The sequence below is a fragment of the Phalacrocorax aristotelis genome, chromosome 22, assembly GCF_949628215.1.
Source record: "Phalacrocorax aristotelis chromosome 22, bGulAri2.1, whole genome shotgun sequence".
Classification (NCBI taxonomy): domain Eukaryota; kingdom Metazoa; phylum Chordata; class Aves; order Suliformes; family Phalacrocoracidae; genus Phalacrocorax; species Phalacrocorax aristotelis.
This window is the reverse complement of record NC_134297.1, coordinates 3812202-3836657: the sequence shown is the minus strand read 5'-3', so window position 1 is coordinate 3836657 and position 24456 is coordinate 3812202. Positions and strand designations below refer to the sequence as shown.

The window sequence follows — 24456 nt, the reverse complement described above, 5'->3', positions numbered from 1 at the left end:
ACAAGGAGAGAAGAGGGGGCGCAAGGGCCAAGGCTGCCACCATGGCCTACAGGAATGGCATGGTGAGTCCCCAGGGTGGCGTCGGGCACCGCTGGGGTGATGTCCCTTTTCTGGCGGACGGTGGCAGGTGAGCGCGGGGCGGCTGTGGAGAATTGGCACGTTGCTGCGTGGTTGGGTCTGGCTGTTCGCACAGCAAGCAGGCTGGCGCAACGTGGCAGCTGCACTAATCAGAAACCCACGAGCATCTCTTAAAGGTGTCTGGCAGGAGCACAGTAGGCAGCAGCGAGCATCAGGTTTGTCAGGAAGGGTACCACCGTTGGCATCCCGCCTTGGGCTGGGAGGTGGAGAGCTGGGCACTGTCACCGTGCAGGGACGTGGCTATGCGTCAGGAGTCCCAGGGGGGCAGAGGCGGCTCTGGCCACACCGTGAACGGCACCACCGAACACGGTATCTTCAGTGTGCCACGCGGTTCCCAGCGGGCGGCCAGGCAGCCCCGTGTTCCCTGTGTGCTTCTCACCCAGGTGGGGCCAGGACCTTGTCCCCTCTGAGCCACGTGGGGTGAGAAGCAATGGGGGGTGTCGGTGGGCCCCCCAAGGCTCTCAGTGTCCATACCTGAAGTGTGGAGGCGTTGAGTCCTCACAGCCGACCCACAGGAGGAGAAGTTGGGGGCTGGCAGTCAGTGATATTTTCCCTCTCCCCTAGCAGGCTCTGCACAGTGTCGGGAGCCAGGGCAAAAGGGACCAAACAGCAGCCAAGTTGGTAAGTGAGATTTATTGAGTGCAGGTCAGACCCAAAGGCAGGGCGACTGGGTTTCAACGGGAAACACACCAGACGTTAAGGGGGAAAACTGGCCACGAACCCACGAGTGCCCGCTCCTCCACCCTGGGCCCCCCCCCCCCCAATCCTCATAATGTTCTCAGGGAGCTTGAGGCACCCATGGGACTCAGGGTGCATCTTTGTTTTACAGGCACGCTGTTTCCAGGACGCATCCCACCAGCGCCTTGCCGGACATCCCCAGGCAAGAGGAAGGAGGACAGCACGTCGAGCAGTGAGGAGTCCACCACGTCACGAGGCTGAGCCCTTGCGATGCCGAGGAGCCACTGCGGGGGGCCCACGCTGTCTCCAAAAGGTAGGCATTTGCGGCTTTTTTCATGAAATACAGCTTAGAAAAAAACAGCATTGTCAGCCTCTTGACTTGACCTGACTTATCCCAATGGACTTGGCAACAGCAAATCGGTGACGACGGTGCTCAGCACAGATGGATGGAAACCCTGCCACGAGCCATCTTATTGTTCTACTTGCACCACATTATCATTCTGTTTGTGCCATGTTATTGTTCTTTTTGTAAAGCAGCAGCACAGTACTAAAGCAGCGCAGGGACCTTAGCAGAGATCCAAAGTCAGCTGGGAGGGGGAACAATAGGGGGTGACCAGGGCAGGTCTGTGCTGTAGAGAAAGGCTGTAACTCACCGGCGAGGCTGCACACCGCTGTTTCAGGAGCAGGGGCGGGCCAGAGCACTTGCCAAAAACTGCCCTGCACTGGGCGCGCCATCGGGGGATGGGGGCTCTTTGCCTGTAGGAAAATAGTCTTGAGAGGCCAGGGAGGAATGGGACGAGCTCCATCTGGGGAATCTCGTCCCAGCGAGGGGCCAGGCCAGGGGGAACTCTACTCAGTCTTGGCAGCCGGGGAGCTGTTGGGTGCCCCCAGGCCTTTCTCTCGGAGCTTGCGCAAGTAGTCGTGGGGTCCTTTGCCCTCGAAGGCTGTGGGGCTCTTGTAGGAGCCGCCAATCTTGTCCCAGAGGGTGAAGTATTGCCCGTAGTTGTAGTCGAAGTACAAGTGGTGGTCAGTATGGTGGGCCGATCCGTTGATGATGTGTTGCAGGAAGCGGGGGACGCGGTAGTCGCCGTCATGAATGGAGATGGTCCAGACATTGACAAAGATGTAGAGGCCCAAGTAGGTGATTTTGTGCAGGGGAAAGAGGAAGGGGTAGATGTGGTAGGGCAGGCTCTGCATGAAGCCGTCGACGGGGTGGAAGGCATGGCTGGCGAAGGGTGTCGCGATTTTCCAGAGGTGGTGGGGCTTGTGGAAGCGCTGCGGGGAGAAGGTGCACCGTCGGTCCCCAAGGTGGGCACGGATACAGGGCACACACTGGCTGGTCCCTTTTAGGGGGTCCCCTGGCCGGGGACAGACTTGATGGACTTGCTGCCCAGGAGCCGAGGGGGCTGAGGGCCAGGGGCCATTGCCTCCCATAGTGCGGGAGAGGGAGGCATGCCCCTAAAGGGCTCTCAGCTTCCGTCACGTTGTGGACCAAGGTGACAGGATGCCTCATTCGGCCATGCCGAGCCTGATGCTCCCCCTGGGGTGCATGCTCCCCCGGACGAGCAGCTTGGCTGCAGCCCCGGCACGGGGCAGGGGCCCTCTCCCGGAGCTCCCCGTCCCACCTCGTACCTTATAGAACAGTTTGTGGTGGAGACCGCGGTGTATCCAGTAGATGCCCATGTCAGTGAAGAAGAGGAAGGAGAGCATGCTGAGGAAGACGCCTGACCAGCCTGGGGGAACAGGGATGTTAGGTTTGGCGCCCACAGGCAGCCAGGGCTGGCGAGGAACCAGGGGCAATAGGGGCCGGAGAGGCACACGTGAGCTGCGGCAGGGTCTGTCCCATCAAGATGTGGTGAGAGGGTTGGACAGGCTCCCGTTACTCAAGGAAAGCGCATCAGGCACCGGTTTGTTGGGACCCACGCCCAGGGAAGAGAAGGCCTTCTTTTGTGGAGGGGGGAGTGCATCGAGCAGGCTGTCATGTCCCATCCCCAAGCCGGGGTGGGTGGGCACCTTCTCCTATCAGCCTAAAGGGAACCTGGGATTATGTCTAGAAGAGACCAGCTCAAGGCAGGAGGTACCTGGGTAGATTTTGCGGGGCTCGTATGAGGTGCGCTGCTTTCAGGAGAAATGGGGGTGTGCCGCCTGCCCTGGGCAGGGGCCGAGGGAGGTGACCTGGGTGGTGGGGAAAAGGCACCAGCCTGTCGGGGGGGGCTGTGGGGGAATGGCTTACCATATGGGGAGTCCTCGATGTTGTCATAGAGCTTGCTGTAGCCCCGCACCTCGGCGAAGAACAGGGCGACAGTGGGCACGCTGATCCAGGGGAGGGAGCGCAATGCGTAGGTGATCTCCCGGCGCACCTGATTCTGGGGGTGGCAGCAGGAGAGAGGGGTCAGGGGGAGAGGGTGTACCAGGATCCAGGCAGAGACGTGGGAGCCCCAACACCCTGACCCCTTGCAAGGCTGGTGCCTTGGTTGCCAGTCGGCCTTTGGCACGGGCCCGTTGACGCAATGTCCGTACCGTGGCGTGGGACATGGCGCGCTGCCCACCGGGGAGAGCCGTGCTCGGGGCAGGACAGGGCTGGCGCTGGGTGCTGGGTCTAGTACCTTGTGCGAGTGGTACTTGTTTCTGGTCAGGGATGACCGGGGGCCTGCGTGGATGGGTGCCAGAGGGCTGAGGGGGCCAGGTGCCGGCATCAGTTGGGCAGCCATTGGCTCACAAAAGTGGGGTGCGGAGGTGGGCACTCGTCTGTGTGTGCTGGCGGCTGGCTGTGAGCCGCCACACGCGTCAGTAATGGTTGCTGCAGCGAAGGGAGCTCATGCTGCCATCACTTGGGGAGCCACGTGTGCCGGGGAGGGCAGGGTGCTGGGGTGGGTGCGGTCGGTTTGGATGCATGCGGGAACAAGGTGCTTTCGGAGCGGCTGGCGACCCCTGGGCTGCCACCACATCTGGAGCAACGAGGCTGGTGGCAGCCAAAGGTGGAGAGCAGGACGTGACGGGTGTATCTGTAGGGCTGGGTGTTTAATGGGCTGGAGGATTGCCCAAGTCCTGAGTGAGAAGTCCTGGCTTTGGGAGGACTGGCCAGTCCGGTGCCTCTGCCGGGCCCTGCTGTCGGTGGTGGACTTGCCTCAGTGTCCTCAGGGAGGTTCTAGGGGGTCTGTTTGGTGGTGACAGGGCGGGTCCCGTGAGCGGCATGCAGGCCAGGGGTTGGTACACGGGAGAAAATCACCCCTCGAGGCATCAGCGAGAGCAGATAACAAACAGGTAGTGGGGACAAGCCATGCCGTGGCATCAGCACGTGTCATTTGCAACAGCCTGTGGCTGGAGGGTGGCGAGGGGGACGCCGGCGGCGGGCGGTGTGGGCAAAGGGGCACACAGTGCAGCGCCACGGGGTGCTGGGGGAGCGGTGCGGGGTACACCCACCCACCTCTAGGAACTGAGGATGCTTCTTGAGTTCGTGGTCAAAGATGAAGTAGTAGCTGAGGGTGCCGAAGAGCAGGTAGAGGGTGAGCGCCCCCAGGTTGGTGATGACGAAGAGGCTGAGGAGCTGGCGGCAGGGCTCACCTTCGGGCCAGCCGGCAGGGTACACGTAGGGTGTGAGGAGGTGCCGGTCAGCGGCGTCCAGGACCAGATCCATGGTGGCTCCTGTGGGAAAGAAAGAGGGTCAGCATGACCGGTCACAGAAAGGGCCCCGACTCTCCAGCCCCTCTCTGCCTCTGGGGCCATAGGGGCCAGGTCCAAGCAGCACAGGAGATCGGGTGCCCGTCGGGGTGCAGGTGGTGGGGTGGCAGTGGGGAGGTTGGTCACCCTAGCCGTGTCTGGGAGATGCAGGGTGTGAGACACAAAGTATGAACCGTGGAGGATGTCCCGGGGGGGGCGGGGGGCGGGGGGGCTGCCCTGTTTCTGCATCCTCTTGCCGTGGGGGTGGACAGCAGGGTCCTATGCTGGGGAAAGAGTGGCAGCGGGATGTAGGTTTTGGGGCGCAAGACTTCCTTCTCGGGCAGCATGTGGTGCCCGGGGACCACGGCAGTGCCTGTCTCGGCGGTCCGTAGCCCCCGGCCCCGTTTTGGGTCCCACAGGGCGATTTCAGTAGCGCTCCTCGGGGGTGCCGGTGCCGGGGCGGGCAGCCCCCTGCAGAGATGGGACCGTGCGCGGGCAGGGAGGCGAGGGACACGCTGCTCGCGACCGCGCACGGCGCGGGGTGGGGGTGGGGGGGGTCTGCGTGTTTTGGAGGCGCAGGCTGCACGGCAAGTCCTGCCCACGCCGCCGCGGGGGGCGGAGGGGCGGCGGGGGGTGGGGGGGGGGGGGGGCGGCGGCCCGGTGCGGGGACGGCGGAACCGGGGCGTCCCGCGGGTCCGAGCCGCGGGTGGCACTATCGGGGGCTGCAGCGCCGGCGCCGCCGCGTGTGTCCCCCTCCCCCCCCCCCCCGCACGCACCCCACCCCCCGCACCCCGGTACTTGCCTGAGGGTCCCGGCGCGGCGGTGGGCGGGGAGGAGCGGCGCCGCCCGGTAGCGCCATGCGACGTCACAGCCGGAGCGGCTCGCGCCACCGCGGGCGGTGACGTCGGGCGGGGGCGGGCCGTCACCGCATCCTCCCCGCGTGTCGCCGGGGCGCGTCGGGGCCGGTGCCTCTCGTGTGCGCGGCTTGCAGGGAGCGCGGCGACGCTCTTTAGGCCTCGCCTAACATCCGCGCCGGCAGAGCGCCGCGCCGTGGCTGCAGAGCACGCGGGGGCAAGCGTGGCAGAGCAGCGCCTCGCACCGGGTCTTACGTGGGCTGGGCGCGGGCGTTGCGTGCGCCCCGCGTCGTGGGAGTTGCCAGTCGCGGCGCCAGCAGCCGGGCCAGCGATGCAGTCCCCGCACCCTGTCCCACCTCCTTCCTCGCCCCCGCGCCCGGCTGTGGGTAGCGAGGGGTCTGGCGATACCGCGCGCGCCAGCCCTGCTGGGGGTGGTTAGCCTCGGAGGTAGCAGCTGCCTGTCCCTTCTGGAGGGTGCAGGGGCCCTGGGACATGTGGGGCCAAAGACATGGTGTCAAGGTCACCCCATGGGCGAGCCCTGGGCGTGCAATGTTGTCAAAAGATAGCGGCAGCGTGGGCTGGCAATCTGGGGTTGGGCAGTTTTCATGGTTTTAGCTGGGATAGAGTTAATTTTCTTCACGCTAGCTGGTCTAGTGCTGTGCTTTGAACTTAGCATGGAAAAAAACCTGTTGAGATAACACACAGATGTTTGGGCTGTTGCTGGGCAGCGCTTGCACTAGTCAAGGACATGTCCAGCCTCCCATGCTCTGCTGGGTACACAAGGAGCCAGAGGGGAGGGGGCACGGCTAAGAGAGCGGATTCAAACTGACCAAAGGGATATTCCATATCATGTAACGTCATGCCCAGTATGCTACCTGGGAGGGGCTGCCCGGGGGAGGGAGGGAGCAATCGCGGCTCGGGGACGGGCAGCGTCGGTCGGCGGGTGGTGAGCGGCTGTATCGTTCGTGTTTCCATGGGTTTTTTCCCCTTTTTTTTCCCTTTCCCTTCCTTTTCCCTTTTATTATATTAACATTATTGTCATTATTATCATAATCATTGGTACTATTATTATCATTTTATTGTAATCATTAAACTGTGCTTATCTCAACCCACAAGTTCTTTTGCTCACCCAATTCTCTTCCCCGTCCCACAGGGGTGGGGGGAGTGAGCGAGCGGCTGCCGGGTGTTCAGTTGCCAGCTGAGGCTGAACCACGACAGCAGTGGTCCTTGCCAGTGCCATTTCATGGGGTCCTTGATGCACACCGAGCGGGATGTCCATGCGTGAGGGCCAGCAGCCGCGCTGAGGTGATCCCCGGGATGAAGGACGAGTGGGTGATGAATTCTGTGGGAGCTGGCCTGCAGAGATGTGCTCAGCAACCACAGTGATGGGCAGGAGGCAATGAGGCGCGCTAGCCGGCAGCTTGGGAAGCCAATGGTTTCCTGGCCCATGTTGGGGAAAGCATAGCTATGGGGTTGGGGAAGATGGTTTCACTCTTCCACCCCCTGGGCCCAAAACCCAGCCCGAGTGCTGTGCACCATCCTGGGGTGTCTGGTGTGAGAAAAATTTGGGTGAGTGGGGCACGGGAAGAGCGCTGTGGGACTGCTCATGGGGCTGGCATGCCTCTGCTGCACAGAGAGGCTGATCAGGCCTGGAGGCTCAGGCTCAGAGAAGGTTCCTAGGATGCTGTGGCATGCCTTGTCACTCTTGAAAGGGGAGTAATGTGGGACACTTGTGACCAGCGCCTGTAGTAGCTGGACAAGAGGCTGTAAAACATAGAGGGGATGGAAGTAGATATGACATGCAAACCATCAGCTGGAGGCCAAGGCTCTGGGAGTTGTGCAAAATGGGGCACCGTGCAGATGCCAGCTGGTCCCTGGCAGTGTTTCCTGGGACCCGATGGCAGGCTATACCTGCGTTGAAAGCTGAGCTGGAATGTGCTGGGTCAGAGTATGAAAAAAAAGGCTTTTTGAAGGCAGGAAGGAAGTGTGTTATGAGTGTGAGGAGGGGAAAGGACAATAATGGTGTGATACCTGAGGCAGATGGTCACCTTATCACTAGGAAGGAGGCCAAGGTGGGGGTGAGCAACACCTTTCACAATGCTGAAGAGCGATCAGGGGCCGCCGGGTCAGAGTAGTGTGGGTGGGTGTGCAGCATCTTTCTGAGCGTGGATGCTGAAATGGAAAGGGACTGATTGTCTCTGTCTAGTGTGTGTAAGTCAGGATGCATCCCAGGGCACCCGGGTGGGTGGACATCGGGGCTGAACCCCGTTGATGGTGTCCTGAAGGTTCCGGGTGTTTGGGGAGCATCACACCATGCCGACCTGAGCTGGGGCAACCCCTGGTGTCTATACAGGCTGGGGAATGAAGGGATTGAGAGCAGCCCCACGGAGAAGGACAAAAGTGTGGGATGAGACTCTAGGAACGAGGTATGGCCAGCCTGACTGTGTCGCTTTGCCATGCACATCGTGCGGGGTGGGCCCAGGCCCAGGCCAGGCAGGGGAGGGGGGGGGGGTGGTGCCCCTGCTATGCCGGCCATGCTCTGGGTTTAGAGTTCTGTGGTTGAGAGCTGCTCAAGGTGTTGGACGCACAGAGGGTGCAGCGTTCCAGCAGGGGCCATTGTCAGCGAGGACGTGTTGGGAGGTGGGCGAGACAGTGGGCTGGCTCAGGCTGTACCTACAGATGGGTGTTACAGGAGAAGAGTTGGAGATCACTCAGATGGATAAGACTGAGAAGCTACTTTAAATCTTTTATGTAACTCAATGTAATAATTACAAGTGAATAATCAGCACAGCTGGATTGGCTGTCAATGCTCTGCTGTTTGCTACACGTCAAGTTAGAGAGATGATTGTGTGAACTTACTATGGCCGTCTGTCTGGTGTCAGGTAAGGGAGGTCTCAGCCCTGAGAGGCGTCCCTGCTTGAGGGGTGAGGGCAATGGACTGTGATAGCTGCAGCTATGTAAAAGGTAGTTGATTTGTAGTCAGATTTTCTGCTATATTGATGCAGTTTTGGCCGCTTACCAGCCCAGTCTCTGGCCAAACTGGTGTGCTGGTTTTGGTGCAAGGTTCTCACCAACAGACTGACTTACACATCAGGAGTAACTGTGGTTGAGCCTACGTGCCGAGCATGTGCCTGGCCCAGATTCCAGCTGGTTCCAAAAGGAGGAGTGCATCTGTCACAAGGGGTCTGGCGTGGACCACCGAGGCATGTGGGGCACATCTGTGATCATGTGGTGCGGGTGGGAGGCTCACGGGCTGCTCCTCAGTGTCTCGCCAGGAAATAGGGGTTTGCTTGTCGGTCTCTCACCACCTTGTGAGGTTGCGATGTGTCCAGGGAGGCTGTGTTTGGAAAGGCGAGCTCGTGGTGCAGCCCAGGCCTGTGCAGATGTAAGCAGGGTTGGCAACAGCCCTGGTGCACATCAGCACTGCAAAGGCAGGGGTAGGGGAGTAAGCATGGCAGGAGGTTGGGGTGTAGCAGGGTGTGGAGGGTCTCTGCATTGATGGGTGTGTTGTCCTTGTGTCTGGTGAGGCGGGACAGCAGTTCTACTCGCCTAGATGTATTGATATGTTCACGCTGCTCCGGAGCTCATGCGGGGTGTGGAGGAAGCAACTGAGACATGTGGAAAAGCAGTTGGTTGCATGGGTAGGAATGTCTTGGTGCTGGCTCACTGACCTAGCTCCCTGCGGGGCATGGCCTGACCTGGCGCTGGGCAGTGTAGGTAGGCAGGTCACTGAGTAGATGGGTCAGGGAGTTCAGGGGACGTGCAGGGTGGCAGCGTGGCAGTGGCAGAGAGGGGGATTAGAGGGAAAAGAAGGTGGCAGCCCAGATGTTACAGCATAGACGTAGCTGGCAGCTCAGCCCCATGCAGCCACTTGCTCTTCCCCCGCAGGATGGGGGAGAGAATCAGAATGGTAAAACTGAGAAAACCCATGGGTCGAGATAAAGACAGTTTAACAGCCCTAAAGCAGAAGCCAAACATGCCAGCAAAGCAAATCAGCACGAACTGCTTTCAGCAGAAATCCAAACCAGACACCCTAGACTAGCTACTATGAAGAAAAGGAATGCCAGCCTAGCCCAAACCAGCACACCAGAAGGAGGGAGTGAAGCAAAGGGAGGAACGGGAGGCAGAGGGAGGCAGCAAGGCGGGTGTCTTGGCCAAGGGCTCCTGCCCACCTTGGTCATAAGGAGTACTTCTTATGTATGTCAGGAATGTAAGGAGGCGGGCATGTGCTGAACTGGAGGAAGGGTTCCAGAACACAGGGAGGAGGAGGAGGGTGGTCAGGGTGATGGCACCATGTAGGGTTTGTCCCAGGAGTTCGTGTCAGGCACGGAGCTCTTGGCAAGGCAAAGGCTTGTGGTGGTGGGTGTGCCATTCAGCCACCTAGAGACTTCTGTGCAGGGGTGGGCAGTGTCAGTGCTGTGGATGCTCCCTGGGAGGCAGAAGGGAGCAGGGGGCTTTGCTTTGGAGGGGGGGAGTGTCTTTTCCTTGCAGGACTTGGACCTTGGCTGACGTGGTGGGGGAAGCCCCACCTGGGCTGCTGGCAGCCAACAAACTTGCCTTGCTGGCCACCTGGCAGGGTGAGGATATAGAGGGGAGAGCAGAGCAAATGGGATTGGCACTGTGCGGGGCACCGCTTGCCTGCCTGCCTTCCTTCGTAGCCCTCAGGCTCCGGCTGACCCTTGGCATGGCGAGAGCCCCAGGCCAGCTCCAGCCCCTGGACCGCTCCCGGGCACCGCTGCCAGCCTCAGCACCCACCTGGCCTCCACCACAGGCATTTGTCACCACCAGGCCCAGGCACCATGAGCATCAATAGCCCAAGCCCTCTTCATCAGCAACAGTCAGTTAGATAAAGAGGTATCACCAGCTACACAGGTAGAAATTGAGTGAGGGAGTTGGCCTCCCCCACTGCAGACCGTCAGCCGGTTATCAGGAGCATCAACCACAAAGTTAGTTCACCACCTCCGATAAGCACCATCGGGCCAGTTGGCTCTCCCCAGTAGTGACAGACAAGAGCTCCCCTCCACCATCATCCCCACCAAAAAGGGTTAGTTGCTTGCACTCCTTCACCATTGTGGCTGCAAGGGTCTGTTAAAAGACCGCTAGATGCTCATCATCATCCACTTGAGCTACCTATCCCCCAAGAATGACCTCCAAACACTCCTCCCCACCACCACCAGTTAGTTATTGAGTAATTTGGTTAGCTACTTACTTATCCCCAGCAACAGCCAGCCAGCACCATCATCATCATCTACACGTCAGGCTGCCTCCAGTACACAGGCACTCCTCTCCATCATCAGGTCTCTAGGTTGCCCCCAGTAAAGACAGATCATCGCCACAAGAGCATGCAACCGCTGCGGAGGCCAAACAGACAGGCCCTCGTCACCATCGCCACCAACAAAGCCAGCTACATCCAGTAAAGGCAGGCAGACCAACGCCCTTCTCCATCCTTTAGCAACAGAGTTCATTTATTAGCACCAAGACAGACAGACATAAGAGCCATGGCAAGGCGGCGAGACAGGCAAGGGCACGCAGAGAACAAAGAGAGAGAAGGCAGCAAGACAGCCACAGCAGGGATGGGGGAAGGCAAAGAAGCAAATAGCAAACGGAGGCGGGGGGCGTACAGAGCAGGAGATGACAGGCAGAGAAAGGGCGCAGAGGGACAGAGAGGGGCAGAGACAGCGAGACGAGAGGGAGCAGAGAGGCACAGAGAGCAGAGAGGGGCAGCTAGGAGGCCCAGAGAGAGCACCAGGTGCTAACACATAGAGAGGGCACAGAGAGAAAGCAGAGAGGCAGAAAACAAGCAGAAAGCGAAGAGCAGAGAGGAAGGGGCCAGAGAGCAAAGAGGCAGAGAGAAGAGAGGCAGAGAGGGAGGGATCGCACAGAGCAAAGGCGGGAAGAGGCACAGCAGAGAGCAGGCAGAAAGGGATAACAGGCTGCTACAAGCCTCACAACCAGCTACAAGGTCTTTGGGTGTATCACCAGCACTATGAACAACAAAACCCTCATCGCCATCGGTTACATCACCACTACCTTCAACATCCTGCCACCTGTCAACACCAGAACCAACAACACACACACAAAGAGACTGCAACATCCCTACCACCAACACTAAGACCAACACCATCAGCGCTAACCTCAACACCAACGGTGAGACTACTATCAAAGCACCCTCCAATTTAAACGACAACACCCATGCCACTTACCTCACCTCTAATACCTTCACTGACAACACCGTGCCCACCAACACTGACGTGGATGACCACAGTTCCTGCCCAGAAACAGCCACATCACACTATCCCCAGCACCAACATCAACAAAAACACACCAACACTAACACAGACACCAACACCTACACGACACAAATGTCAATTAGGCCAACTCCACAGAGAGCACCATCTCTAGATACTACCTATTTCACCCCTGCTAAGCCCCCTCGGGGACCCCAATGCTATGACAGCAATGCACAGACCACAGGGAAATAAAAAAAAGGGGGGGGGAAAAAAAAACCTAACAGTCCCTCAAATGAAAAACCCTCCCATCACCCACGACAACCTGGGCACTGCCAGGCCCCCACCCTGCCCGAGACAAACCCTAATGACAGCTGCTCTGCTGAGCCACCTCCGTTACCCTAGCACACCAACCGTGACCACTAACAAGCACACACATGCCTTACCACCACATTACCAGCCACTCCTCATAGGCTGTGCCTTCCAGCCCTGTCACCAACAGTGTTGCCTTCCTCAGGGCACATCCTTTTTAAATTGTGGGGCTCAGAACCGCACACAGTACCCGAGGCAAGGCCGCACCACTGCTGAATAATTGCCTCGCTTGACCAGCTGGTTACACTGTGCTCGATGCAGCCCAGGATGCGGTTTGCCCTCCTGGCTGCTGGGGCACGCTGCTGACTCCTATTGAGCCTGCTGTTGACCAGCATCCCTTCCTGCAGGGCTGCTCTTCAGCCACTGCTCTCCCCACTTATCCTTGTGCCCAGCATTACTCATCTTAGGCGCAGAATCCAGCATTTCCACTTGTTAACTTTCACCCCATTAATCACTGCCCAATGCTCCAATCTATCATTTCCGAAACAACCTCATAGACACCTGGGCCAAAGAGCGCGGCACTGAGCAGGTGTATCACACCCCCTATCACGCACCAGCCTCTGGGAAGATGGAGCGGTACAATGGACTGTTAAAAACTACACTGAGAGCAACGGGGGGTGGGACATTCAGGCACTGGGATACACATTTAGCAAAAGCCACGTGGTTAGTCAACACGAGGGGATCTGCCAGGCGAGCTGGCCCTGCCCAGTCAGAAATCCTACATGCTGTGGGAGGGGATGGAGGCCCTGTAGCGCACGCAAAAAGTATGCTGGGCACCACAGTCTGGGTTATTCCTGCTTCAGGCAGAGGCAAACCCACTCGTGGGATTGCGTTTGCTCGAGGACCTGGGTGCACTTGGTGGGTGATGCGGGAGGATGGAGGAGTCCGGTGTGTGCCTCAAGGGGATTTAATTTTGGGTGAAAACAGCCAATGAACTGAATAATATGCTGTTAATTGCTATATGATGTTGTATGTCATCACTACTATGGTTGCATCAATGGAATGTTATCATGGTGGGAATCTCCCAATTAATAATAATAGCAAATGAACTTTCAATGGAACCGAGCAAAGTGCAGCAGTGAGAGAACAAGAACTACCAGTGCAGCGGTGATGGAACAAGGACTGACATGCAACAAACTGACCCCACGCACACCGCCTCTCTGAAGGACCCTTACAAGAGATGAAACACAAAGCCATGGACTAAATGAACTCAACGGACATTTCGCAGGCATTTTACAGGGGTGTTCCATAGACTAGTGGAATGATAAATGAAAATCTGTATAGAGATATATGTATATACTGTTAAAGGATGAGGAGATGGATAGGGATTATTGAATTTGTACTGAATAGTATGGGACCTGAGCATGATGTAAATGATATGGAATAAGGGGTGGATACTGTCATGGTTTTAGCTGGGATAGAGTTAATTTTCTTCACGCTAGCTGGTCTAGTGCTGTGCTTTGAACTTAGCATGGAAAAAAAACCTGTTGAGATAACACACAGATGTTTGGGCTGTTGCTGGGCAGCGCTTGTACTAGTCAAGGACATGCCTAGCCTCCCATGCTCTGCTGGGTGCACAAGGAGCCAGAGGGGAGGGGGCACGGCTAAGAGAGCGGATTCAAACTGACCAAAGGGATATTCCATATCATGTAACGTCATGCCCAGTATGTAACTGGGAGGGGCTGGCCGGGGGAGGGAGGGAGCAATCGCGGCTCGGGGACGGGCAGCGTCGGTCGGCGGGTGGTGAGCGGTTGTATCGTTCGTGTTTCCGTGGGTTTTTTTCCCCTTTTTTTCCCCTTTTTTTTCCTTTTCCATTTTATTATATTAACATTATTGTCATTATTATCATAATCATTGGTACTATTATTATCATTTTATTGCAATCATTAAACTGTGCTTATCTCAACCCACAAGTTCTTTTGCTCACCCGATTCTCTTCCCCGTCCCACAGGGGTGGGGGGAGTGAGCGAGCGGCTGCCGGGTGTTCAGTTGCCAGCTGAGGCTGAACCACGACACTCTGCAAGGCATCTTGTCCCTCAAGAGGGTCAGCAGCACCTCCCAGTTTGGTATCATCATCAGACTTGCTAATGCTGCACTCAACTCCTACATCCAGATCACTGATAAATATATTGAACAGAACAGGCCCTAGAATTGAACCCTGAGGAACGCCACTGGTGACCAGTTGCCAGCCCGATGTAGTGCCACTCGCTACACCAATTATTCACCCAGCGCGCCATGAACCCGCTCGTCCCACAGTTGGACAACTTGTCCAGAAGGATGCTGCAAGGGACCGTATCAAAAGCCTTACTAAAATAAAATTAAAAACAAACACCTACACCCACCACCTTTCCTTCATCTACTCGGCAGGTAACCTTATCATAGAAGGGATACCAAATTAGTTAAACAGGACTTTCCCTTTGTGAAACCATGTTGACTGTGCCTGTTGATTGCATTGTTTTTAAACGCCTTTCAGTAGTAATCAGTATGAGCTTCTCCATAATTTTTCCAGGAATTTTCCAGGAATTTCTAACCTAACCCAGGTCTGTAGTTCCCTGGGTCTTCCCTCCCACCCTTTTCGTAGCTTGGGCTAAGATTGGCTAGCTTCTGCTCAGCAGGGACCTCCCCAGACTCCTGAGAACTGGACAATTTCAGTGTCCACAAATGGAGAGTCACTGTTCCTGCACTTGTGGTCCTCCAAATCGGGGGCCCAGGCAGCCCAAGTTCTATGAGTATTATTAAAGACTGAGGCAAAAAACCCCACATTGAATGCCTACACTTTTTCTTCGTCCCTATTAGTCAGATGACCATCTTCAACAAGGATCAGTCCAATGTTTTCTTTAGACCCCACCCCTCTTGCTATTAATGCACTTAAAAAAAGCCCTTCTCGACACAACACTGGCTGGGTTCAATTCTAAGTGTCCTTTGGCCTTTCATGTCTTCTCCCTGCATATAGAAACCACAGCTCTGTGCTCTTCCTGCAATGCCTGACCTTGCTTCCAGAGATCATACAATTTCTTTTTCTTCTTGAGCTCCATGAGGAGTTTCCCATTCAGCTGACCTGGTCTTGTGCCCCACTCACTTGAGTTACGACACAGTGGAATTGCCTGCTCCTTCTAAAAGATCGTTCTTCAGGCTGACCAGCACTTGTGGACTTGCAAGCCCTCAACAGCAGATTCCCAGGGTACTCTGCTAAATAGCTCCCTGAATAGCTTAAAGTTTGCTCTCCTGAAATCCAGGGGAGCAACTCTGCTCTCCTTTTTTCTCATTACACTGGAAATTTTGAACTCAATCATTTCACAAGCGCTGTGGCCCAAACAGCCACCTACCATCGCATCTGTGACAAGACTGCTGCAAACCTGCCAGACCCATGCTGGTGCCACTTGCCCACCCCAGACACCAAAGACCTCAGCTTCTTGTGCCCACTGCCAGCAACCACCCCTGCTCCTGTTCCTCTCCCCTACGATGGTGACCTCCTCCCATACTCCACAGTGGCCACCAGCCAGTCAGGTGAGTGGCCGAGGGGACAGGCACACAGACAGTGACCCACCAGGCTCACAGGCAACTTGCTCGATCTCTCCAGCCACCACGCTCCTCGGCTCTCCCTGAGACTCCAGCAGAGAACTCGGGTGCCCCCTTCTCTCCCCACAACAGCTTATTACTCCCTGCCCACCCCCCATCCCAGATGATCCAACCCACCTAATAAAGCTTAGGCACACCTCCTTCCTCCAGCCCTGTCAGGGTGCCCTTGCCTGGCACCCTGAAACTGCCGCTCCCTGCCCCTCCTGGGGACCCTCTCCGGCCCCAGCATCCTCCCAGCCCTGTCTGCATCGTCCCATCCTCACCGCCATTGCACAGGACCACAACGCTTATGAAGGATTACGACACTTTTTATTCCCACGCAGCCATTTCACAGAGTACAAACACAAGAAAAAACACCAGCACAGACAGCTCCCCCACACCCACCAGCACCTCAAGGACACTCTCAACTCTTCCACTGGGTGCCCTGATGCCACCCCATGCCAATGGACCCCGACCCTGCTCTCGCCCTCAAAAATCTCTGCTGCAGCACACCACACAAACACAAGAGGGAATTCCGCCCCTTTCTCTGGCTTTTGCTCCTGCCCACTAGAAAGCACCTCTTTCCAAACTCTGGGGCCGGCTTCTCACCACTGCAGTGCACTAACAGGTTTCCCAGACCCCCAGGGATGAGCTCGGCCCTCGGCCGCATGCCTCGACCATACCTCTGCTCCGGAGAGCCAGGGGACAGCACGCTTCCAAAGTGTCACAACACCTGACAATGATGAATGTGCTACTCGGGCCCACAACCCATGCCGCGACACCTACCTCTGGCTGAGTCCAGGTCTTCATGAGACACTGACAGCAGCTCCCAAGGACTGTGGAGACCCACGGCCGTCCGTGCAAGGGGACGGCATGTGCTATGGTCCGTCCCACACTACCAACAGAGGTGCAGGCCACCTACACTGCATGCTACAAGGGAAAGCCTGGGAAAAAAAAACACCCTGCAAAAAAAACCCCTCAATGATGGAAAGGCAAAAAAAACCCCAAAACCAAACCAAAACACCAAAACAAAACCCCAAAACCCCAAAGTCACACATCAATGCCAGAAACCCGCAAAAACACCCAAACCAAATCCCAAGTCCCAAACTGATGCTGGCAAACATCCAGCTCTGCCTCGCCATTGCTGTCGTGGTGCTTGCCACGTGCCATCTTTCCACCTGGGTCCACGTCCGATCCCTCTCCAGGTGAAGTCCCTTTCTTGCCTCACGCAGCCGGATGGGTTGGTGGTAGCATGGCTACTGTGGGGGTGCTGTCTCCTACCCTACAAAGACTCAGGCCGACATGAGAACAGTACTTGGCTGGGTGGCGGAGCCACACCTACGAGGTCAGGTCTCGCGGAGCTGCGTGCAGCCACAGCCACAGCTGGGCCACCACCAGAAGGGTTGCTCGGGCATGGTGCTCCCCTGAAGAGCTGGAGGCTGCCAACACAACAAGACCCACATGAGCTGCACCCTCAGCACACACACAAAAGGTGCGTCCCTCCCCCCCGACGCCCTGGGTGCCCTGCAAACAGGAGGGTGCCAGTCCCACATCCTCCCATCTCATTGCTGGGCCCCCCTCCCAGAAGCCCCTTAGCTGGTCTCCAAACTCTACCCATGGCCTCTACTCCACCCTCCTGCTTCCCTCCACCACACTATAGCCCATCCCCACCCCTACAACTACCTGCCTGACAGCTCTTCAAAGTCTGCCATCATTGGCCTTGCAGCCCTCAGATGCCCCACCACTCCGTCCCCTGGCTCCCTGGCCTCTGCCGCCCTCCTATCTGCAACACGCTGCACGTTCCAGCCACCTTCCCTCTGCCACTCACCCCTACAGCTCCTCGCTTGGCCGTGGAAGCCCCCCACTATGCTCGCCCCGACTCCTCCCGCACCATCCCCAGTACTTGCCCCTGCAGCTCTTGCCGTCCCCTTGCAGCATCCCTGTCACGCAGCTGCACAGGGGTCCATCCGCCCGGCTCGTGCAGATCTGCTCGCAGCCTCCATTGTCCTCGCACCAGTCCGATCCTGGGCACAAAGAGCAATGCAGGACACCTGAATGATCCTCCCAGACGCCAAGACCCCAAGCCTTGGCTGCCTAAGAGCCTGTGTAGCTCCCTGCTGCAACAAAGAGGACCACAAGAACATGGCCATCACTTGCCAGGCACATCACACATAGCGTGGGGACAACACTAGGACTCAGCTAGGCTCCTGTCCCTGCCATGACCCCAAACCAGCACCTAGCCTGATGCTCACAACCCTCCATGGGCCTTTCGGGAAGAAAAAGAGGAGTACCCACAGCACAGGGCCATATGGCTGGAAGCAGTGCCCTGCACCATCCCAGGATCCCGCTGCTTGCCCTGCCATCATGCCATCTCCCGTGCAACCGCCCACAGACCCCCTAGGAACACACGTCTCCGAGTGAGATGGACCCCCCCGACACAGCCCACACCTGTGCCCATCCAACAGGCACCCACGCACCTTCAGCCCTCACCGCCCAGCAGCCAAACCCCACTGAGCGCTCTCTCTTGCACCTGTGCCGATTCCTGCTCAAATGAACAGCCCCTCCCCCCAGGACACATGCATGCACGCTCCCTCGCCCCAGTGCCCCAGGATCCTGCTGCGCCCAGAAACTGCCCCGTGGCACGTCACCGGCCTCGACCTGGATGGCAAACACCTGCTGCCTTCCTTGGGGTCACACAAACTTACGCTTCCTCCTAATAGGCCCCACCGAGATGATCTGCTCCTTGGGCTCCTCGGCAAACACGCTGGCCATCCTCGTGTGCTGAGGGCAGTTCTACGCGAGGATAAAAGTCACCTCCGTCACTCTCAGCCCCTGCCTGGGCCCCCTCCGCGCCGCTCCGGTCGGCTGGGCTCCCAAAGGGACCCTGCGACCAGGCTAGAGAGCACGGGTCCTGAAGTGACCTGCCCGTGGGAGGCTCTCCTCCCAGCACCTAGAGGGACACGCGACCCTCCCAGCCTCACCCCTGGGGCTAAATCTCTGAACGCCTCTCTGATGCTGAGCGAGTCAACTGGGCTCACCGTGCTCTGCCGGAGCCCTGCAAAGAGAGCAGCCCGTCCCTTGGCAGCTGCTACACTTACTATTTTGCAGGAGTATTTCTCCGAATCGCAGAGCGACACGGCACAGTGGAGGTGAACTTCATCATAATCCCCGATGAACTTGAAGACGGTGACGTGGAAGCGACATGTCAACGATACCCCATTCTCCTCTATGCCAATGGTGTTGTCCTTCATGTTTTGGCACCTGCGCAAAGTGCTGATGTTTGCCCTGGCCCTCCTGTGACCAGGACCCTCCCTCAAGGGATGCCACTCGCCCCTGTCCCCCTAAGGCCCCTCGCCCTGGGACCAGTGGTGGCATGCTTAGATCTGCCGTGCCTGCCTCCTCTGGATGGTTTTGCACTTTGCCTCTCTAGCATGATCTCCATTTGACTTCATTGTACTCCAGCTTCCCAAGATGCCTCCACCACGATCCACATCCCACCATCTCTTGCACGCACCCCATCACCCATGGCATCGGTGATGCAAGGAAGGCCTCTTCTCTCTGCGGCTGGGACTCTGTCACATGCGGGGCCTCCAGCTACCTCTATGCTAAGCAAACTAACTCCTGTGCTAACTATGTGAGCTGCCCTGTTCACCATCCTTTCCAGATCTTGGTCAACCATCTGACAGAAAGGTCCCCCGCTCCAACTGATGACGCCATCCCTTTGAGCACCCTCCCCAACAGACACGACAAAAGAACAACAGGGTGTGCCAGGCCGCCTGGCCCGCAGTTGCTCACCCTCCCTCGATGATGAAGTAACGCAGCTTGTCGTTGCTGTCCCGCGAAGGGGTCGCGTAGCACTTGTTCAGCATCAGGATCAAGTGGTTGGAATCTGCCCCAACGACGAAGACCCCCACGTAGAGCACGTCCCGGGTAGTGAGTACCACCTCACCCTGCCGGTAAGGGTGCTTGTAGGATGAGTTCTTGTACAGGGCCATCTTGGTCGTGAAGCTCCCTTCCTGCGTTGGCACGGTCAGGTTAATCACACTAATGATGACAAAAAAATACCAGCTTGGACAGAGGAAAGGCTGCAAACCCCGAATTGGCACATCACTTCAGACCCTTGCCGCCTCGCCCTTTGCCCACATGATCCCACACCTGTGCGATGGGAGAAGCCGCACGTCTCGCCCTGGCTCCTACCTGAGCATCGGTCGCACGACTGAATCCAGGGAGATCTTGATGTCCAGCTCATAGGCGCAGGAAAACTCCACGTTGATGGTCCGGTCCCGGGTGATGATGTTGCCCGTGTTGTTCGCACTCTCGATCCACACCGTGTTCTTGTACACTATATGCGTGCTGTTTGACTGCAGAAGGAATGCAGGGCGTTGCTCAAGACTGGCCACCTCTGCTCCCCTGCTCCGAATATGTGCCTCAGCCCCTAAACAAGCCACAGGATGCCAAGGGCCCCGCTGCCCCTCTGCCACCTCTGGCCAGAAAGCATATGGTACAGTGGGGCTAGGAACCACTGGGTAGCATCCTTACTCTACAAGACCTGCCTGTGCGTTCCTTGACCTCCGTCCCATGAAAGTGCCTCCCAAGCATTGCTCACAGTGACGTGCCACCCTGCGCCAATGCTGGCATCAAGCCAGGCCACCGCCACCATGGAGGAAGACTGTCTGACTGGCATGAAACTGCGCTGCCTCAATGCCCCCCAAGCCAACAAGTTCCTTGCGTATGTAACGGCTCAGAATACACAGACTGCTCTCCTCAGCCTCCCAACTAGTCCTCTGCCTCCTTCTGCCTCCTCTGGACCAGGATGCCAGCCAGCAGGATGACGGCAACCCCATGCCAAAAAGACCCTGCATGCCACAAAGCCTGCCTGCAACCTACTGCCTGAACACAAGCTGCTCCAACTGATGGTCAGAGTTACATGTGCATCTCAGGCATCAGCCAACTCTTGGGTCCCTTTTGCTCCATCAAGCCGCCTCCCAATGGCACACTGCCCCTGACTCCTTCACCCTCAAGTTCAAATGAATGACGACACCCAAGATGACAGCCCAGCCTTCGCTCCCGGCCTTGTGTACCCTGCGCTCACCTGCACCACGTTGCCACAGTTGCCCTTGGTGTTGTTGATCTGGAAGGAGATGAAGTCCTCCCCTTCGATGCCAGGGCAGTGGCGGTCATTGACTCGCACACCCTCGCGCTCGAAGCCCAGCTGGAACAGCTTGCACTTTGAGATGGAAACCTCCATTTGGGCAGCTTTGCAAGTCACCTCCGCATCAATGATATCATGGGTGGCTAGATGAGAAGACAAGACGGCTTCAGATCAGCACTAATGGTGCCGCAGTCCCAGGCCACCAGTCTGCCTGCCTTCCTCCCCGCTGCCAGAAATGGGCTGGGATCATCTCCTGCAGCACACCTTGCCCACCCAACATCCCTGCTGCTTAAAGTGCTCCTGAGCCAAAGATGCCCATAACGTGCAGGCCAGAAAACCTGCTCCCATCCTGAACTGCACACGGTCAGGAAACCCCGCTTCGGCAGAGGTTGCAGCCATCGGCACCTCCCTTCCCAAAGCCCCAGCGGCCTAATACATGCCCACGCCGCTTGGCCCTGACCCTGCGGCTGGGACTGGAGGACTCACTGTTCCCATAGGGCGGGGGCTCGATGCAGCCGCACAGCTCCCTGCCGTTGTCCAGCTCGCAGCTGCGGTTGGGGCAGTCGGCACCCACGCAGGGATCTTCCACCACTCCTGCTAAACAGCACAAGACAGAGCACAAATACGATCTTTATCCTCAGATCGCAGGGCAGGCACCTCCAACCACCACGGGCCACCCACGCCCTGCCTGCCCCTCTTCCCCTCTCCCACCAGTTGCAGTCCCAGTGGGACACGGCTCCTCTCAGCCCGGATGGTGCCCGGCTCTCTTACAGCAATTCTCTTTCTCGATCCACTCGGTGCCCAGGATGCCGAAGGTGCGGCAGGCCTCGCCGTAGGCAGCCAGCGAGCCACACAGCTGGACCTTCTTGTGGTTGTAGCAGCCATCCAGAAAGCAGGACTCATAAAACGGCAGGGGGTCCAGGAGGCCGTAGCAGGGCTGGAAGAAGCCTTTCATGTCTGTCAGCTTCAGGCAGTAGCTGTCACTCTGCAGCTCCTGGATCTGGACGTTGTCGCAGGAGGCGGCGTACTGTGAGTACTGCAGCTCGTTGCAGCTGTGGGCACCGGACACGTCACGGGGGCTCCCATCGTGCCGGCCCTGCTCCCTCTCCCGCCCGGCAGGGAAGGACCATCCAACCGCTCACCTCTTCTGCATGCCATTGGTCTTCCAGCTCTGCGCCAGCACCACGCTGCTCACCGCTGGCTTCCCCCGCAGCGTCGCGTGGTCATCTGTCCGGTCGCCGTTGAAGTTGCCGCAGAGGCCGCACACCTTGTTCTGCAGCCGCTCCCCGATGGTGATTTTGATGACGTTGAAGCCGTTGTAGCGGATCTGGATGTCAGGGCTGGAGTCGATGACCAGGAAGCCCTCCTGGCTGAAGATCTTTGTGGAAAGACCCGTGACGAAGGGAATGTTCACATGGCTGCCATTCACCTGGTGAGGGAAAGGACACCAAGCTGACATCCCTCCCATCCCTGCCATGTATGGATGCGAGTGTGAGCCGCGCTCACATGGCTCTGTGACTGCCTGCTGATATCCCAGCTGGGAAAACACACCACCTTGTCTTTGGCAGGGGCCGGCATATCCTCCTTCTGGCCCGATGGATTGCTCTGAACACACCACCTCCCTTAACAAGCCCACACGACGTTGCGCTGCAGAGGGAACCCTATTCACGTGCAGAGGCTCTAGCTTGGAACTCATCACTTAGCAGGAAGGGCCACAGACGGTGCCCTTCAGACACCGAGTGACACCGCAGTGACAGGCAGCCCTCTGTACCCCTCCACTCAGAAGGGCAGCTTTGCCAACACCACCAAGAGGTGGACAGGTATGCAACTACAAACTCCCTGGCTGTGGACAGCCTCATCTCCTGCCAGTGCTTTTGTCCTGGCCAGTATCCCTCCACGAAGCCTGAGAGATGACAGCTGTACCCCTCACCTGTAGAGGTGCCTCGAACGGGACACAAAGCCACCAACAGAGCCTTCCAGGTTCCTAATGGAGACTATTGCGCAGTCCCGCACACCATCCTTCTCCACTTGGGAGCCAGTTCCCTGCAGCTCGACCCATGGCCCCTCTCCGGAGGGGGTGGATGCCCCCAGTGAGACCTTACCTTGACGGTATTCCTGTCACTGATAAGAATCTGCTCCTCATTGATGTAGAAGTACACAGGGGAGATGATGGTGAGGTTAGGCGAGGACCACTTGTCAAAGTTGATGATGAGCTGGAAGGAGAAATCGGGCAGCTTCTGGCAGATGGTGGAGAGGACGAAGGCGCAGTTGGCGGGAAAGCGGAGGAAGGCCCCATCGAAGGTGCGGAAGACGCCACCACCCGCCGCCAGGCAGAAGGAGCTCCTGGTGCTGAAGCAGCCGCGGACGCCACTGCGCAGGGCACACTCCTCGTCTGATTTGCAGTGCCGTGGGTCGCACTGGATGAGGTTGCGCCGGAAGCAGCGGCACCGACGGGTGCAGTCCCCGTTCCAGAAGAGCTGCTTGGGCTGAAAGAGGGACCCGTCACTGGCCGGGAAGGCTGAGAACCCCCACCCTACCCTCTGTAGTTGCTTGGGCCAAGGCTTACGCCCTTCTGCCACGTGGCAAGTAAGAATGGGCAGAGAGGGCAGAGGGTAAGAACATGCCGGCAGCTTGCACCTACCTTGCAACATTCTCTGCTACCCGCAGGCATGAGGAAACTGCATGTTTCCACTGCTGCCACAACGTCCCTTGCCTCCCATACATGCATGAAAACCACAGTGCACTAAGTACCTCCCTGACCTCTTTCTTGTGCCCTTCCGGCCACCAGCTCGTCCACAAGAGTCCCCACACAACAGCGCCACAATACTGGCTTGTTATGGGTGTGGGGCTTGGCAAAGGCACCTTATGCAGAACAACTTCACTGACACAAAATACAACCCACTACAACATGAGCAATGCCACTGGCACCACACCCTGCTGAATCAAACTCCCAAGTAACATCCAATAGCTACAAATAAGTAAATTTCATGTGACACACTAAATCCATCTCATGCAGAATACCTAGAACAACAATGTCATACTATAGTGGAGTTTGGCACTCATCAAAGCCGGTCTTCCCAGTCATCACCTTTTCTTCTCCCTGCTCCACCAGGTCCCTCCCGTCATTGCTTGACACCCAAGCCATCCTCACGCAACAGCCACATGGTGATTTTGCCAGACAGGAAGACTTGCTACGCAGCACACCATCAGAGGACGTCCCTCTCCTTTCTACCCCTGGTACCCTCTAGAGCCGCGACAGCCCCGTGCTGCCACTGCATCATCCCTACCCTCACCAACAACGATGGTTTCCATCACCAGGGTGGTACTGGGCTCTTGCCTTGTAGAGTCTTACCAGCTCCACCTTTCCACTCCTCTGGGAGCTATAATTCCCATGGGGCCCTCGGCTTGAGCCTTCCTTGATCTATGCCAGCCTTCCTTGGAGCTGAGCGCCAAAAGAGCAGCCATGTGAGACTTGGGCTGGAAACGAGACCATCACAGGAGAGGTGCCCCTGACGTGTAAGCCACCTAACCTGCGCACATGCTGGTAGCCAGATCAGAGCTGGACCGATCTCAACACAGGGACTCCTCTAGCAGGAGCGACGGGAATATGCTCTGCAGCTCAGAGGAGGATGTGGGAGACCGCGGGACAGCTTGGCCCCAGCAAACACCAGCAAACACTCCAAGGGCCATCACTGGGGCTTCACTACAGAGCCCTCTTTGCCTCTCTCTGCCTTCGCTTGATGCACGTCTATCTGCTCTGCCCCTTGTTGCCCGCCCACTCTTGCTTGGTGCAAAAAGACCAGATTTCAGAGCAATC

General features: G+C 57.6%; 2 protein-coding genes across 3 annotated transcripts in view; both read right to left on the bottom strand.

The window, feature by feature from the left end:
- Nucleotides 1–752: 752 nt before the first annotated feature.
- SC5D (sterol-C5-desaturase) lies at nt 753–5453 on the bottom strand. Of its 2 annotated transcripts, none has more exons than XM_075116257.1 (5): nt 5279–5453; nt 4244–4461; nt 3050–3182; nt 2449–2549; nt 753–2091 (listed from the first exon to the last, which is right to left on the bottom strand). In XM_075116257.1, exons 2-5 carry the CDS (start codon nt 4451–4453, stop codon nt 1666–1668), a joined length of 870 nt encoding a protein of 289 aa, XP_074972358.1. In that variant the 5' UTR covers nt 4454–4461; nt 5279–5453; the 3' UTR covers nt 753–1665. The 2 variants fall into 2 exon arrangements, with proteins under 2 accessions (XP_074972358.1, XP_074972356.1); XM_075116255.1 differs by lacking the exon at nt 5279–5453 and adding an exon at nt 4671–4794.
- Nucleotides 5454–15680: 10227 nt separating this feature from the next.
- TECTA (tectorin alpha) overlaps nt 15681–24456 on the bottom strand; it is a 30842-nt gene continuing 22066 nt past the window's right edge. The window contains exons 14-24 of the mRNA XM_075116057.1: nt 22742–23125; nt 21782–22068; nt 21411–21691; nt 21126–21236; nt 20580–20782; nt 19685–19848; nt 19283–19531; nt 18586–18748; nt 18193–18280; nt 17395–17511; nt 15681–16926 (exon numbers count right to left, since the gene is read on the bottom strand). Of these exons, the coding sequence (XP_074972158.1) occupies nt 16826–16926; nt 17395–17511; nt 18193–18280; nt 18586–18748; nt 19283–19531; nt 19685–19848; nt 20580–20782; nt 21126–21236; nt 21411–21691; nt 21782–22068; nt 22742–23125 (2148 nt within the window). The 3' untranslated portion in view covers nt 15681–16825. The remainder of the gene's footprint in view (nt 16927–17394; nt 17512–18192; nt 18281–18585; nt 18749–19282; nt 19532–19684; nt 19849–20579; nt 20783–21125; nt 21237–21410; nt 21692–21781; nt 22069–22741; nt 23126–24456) is intronic.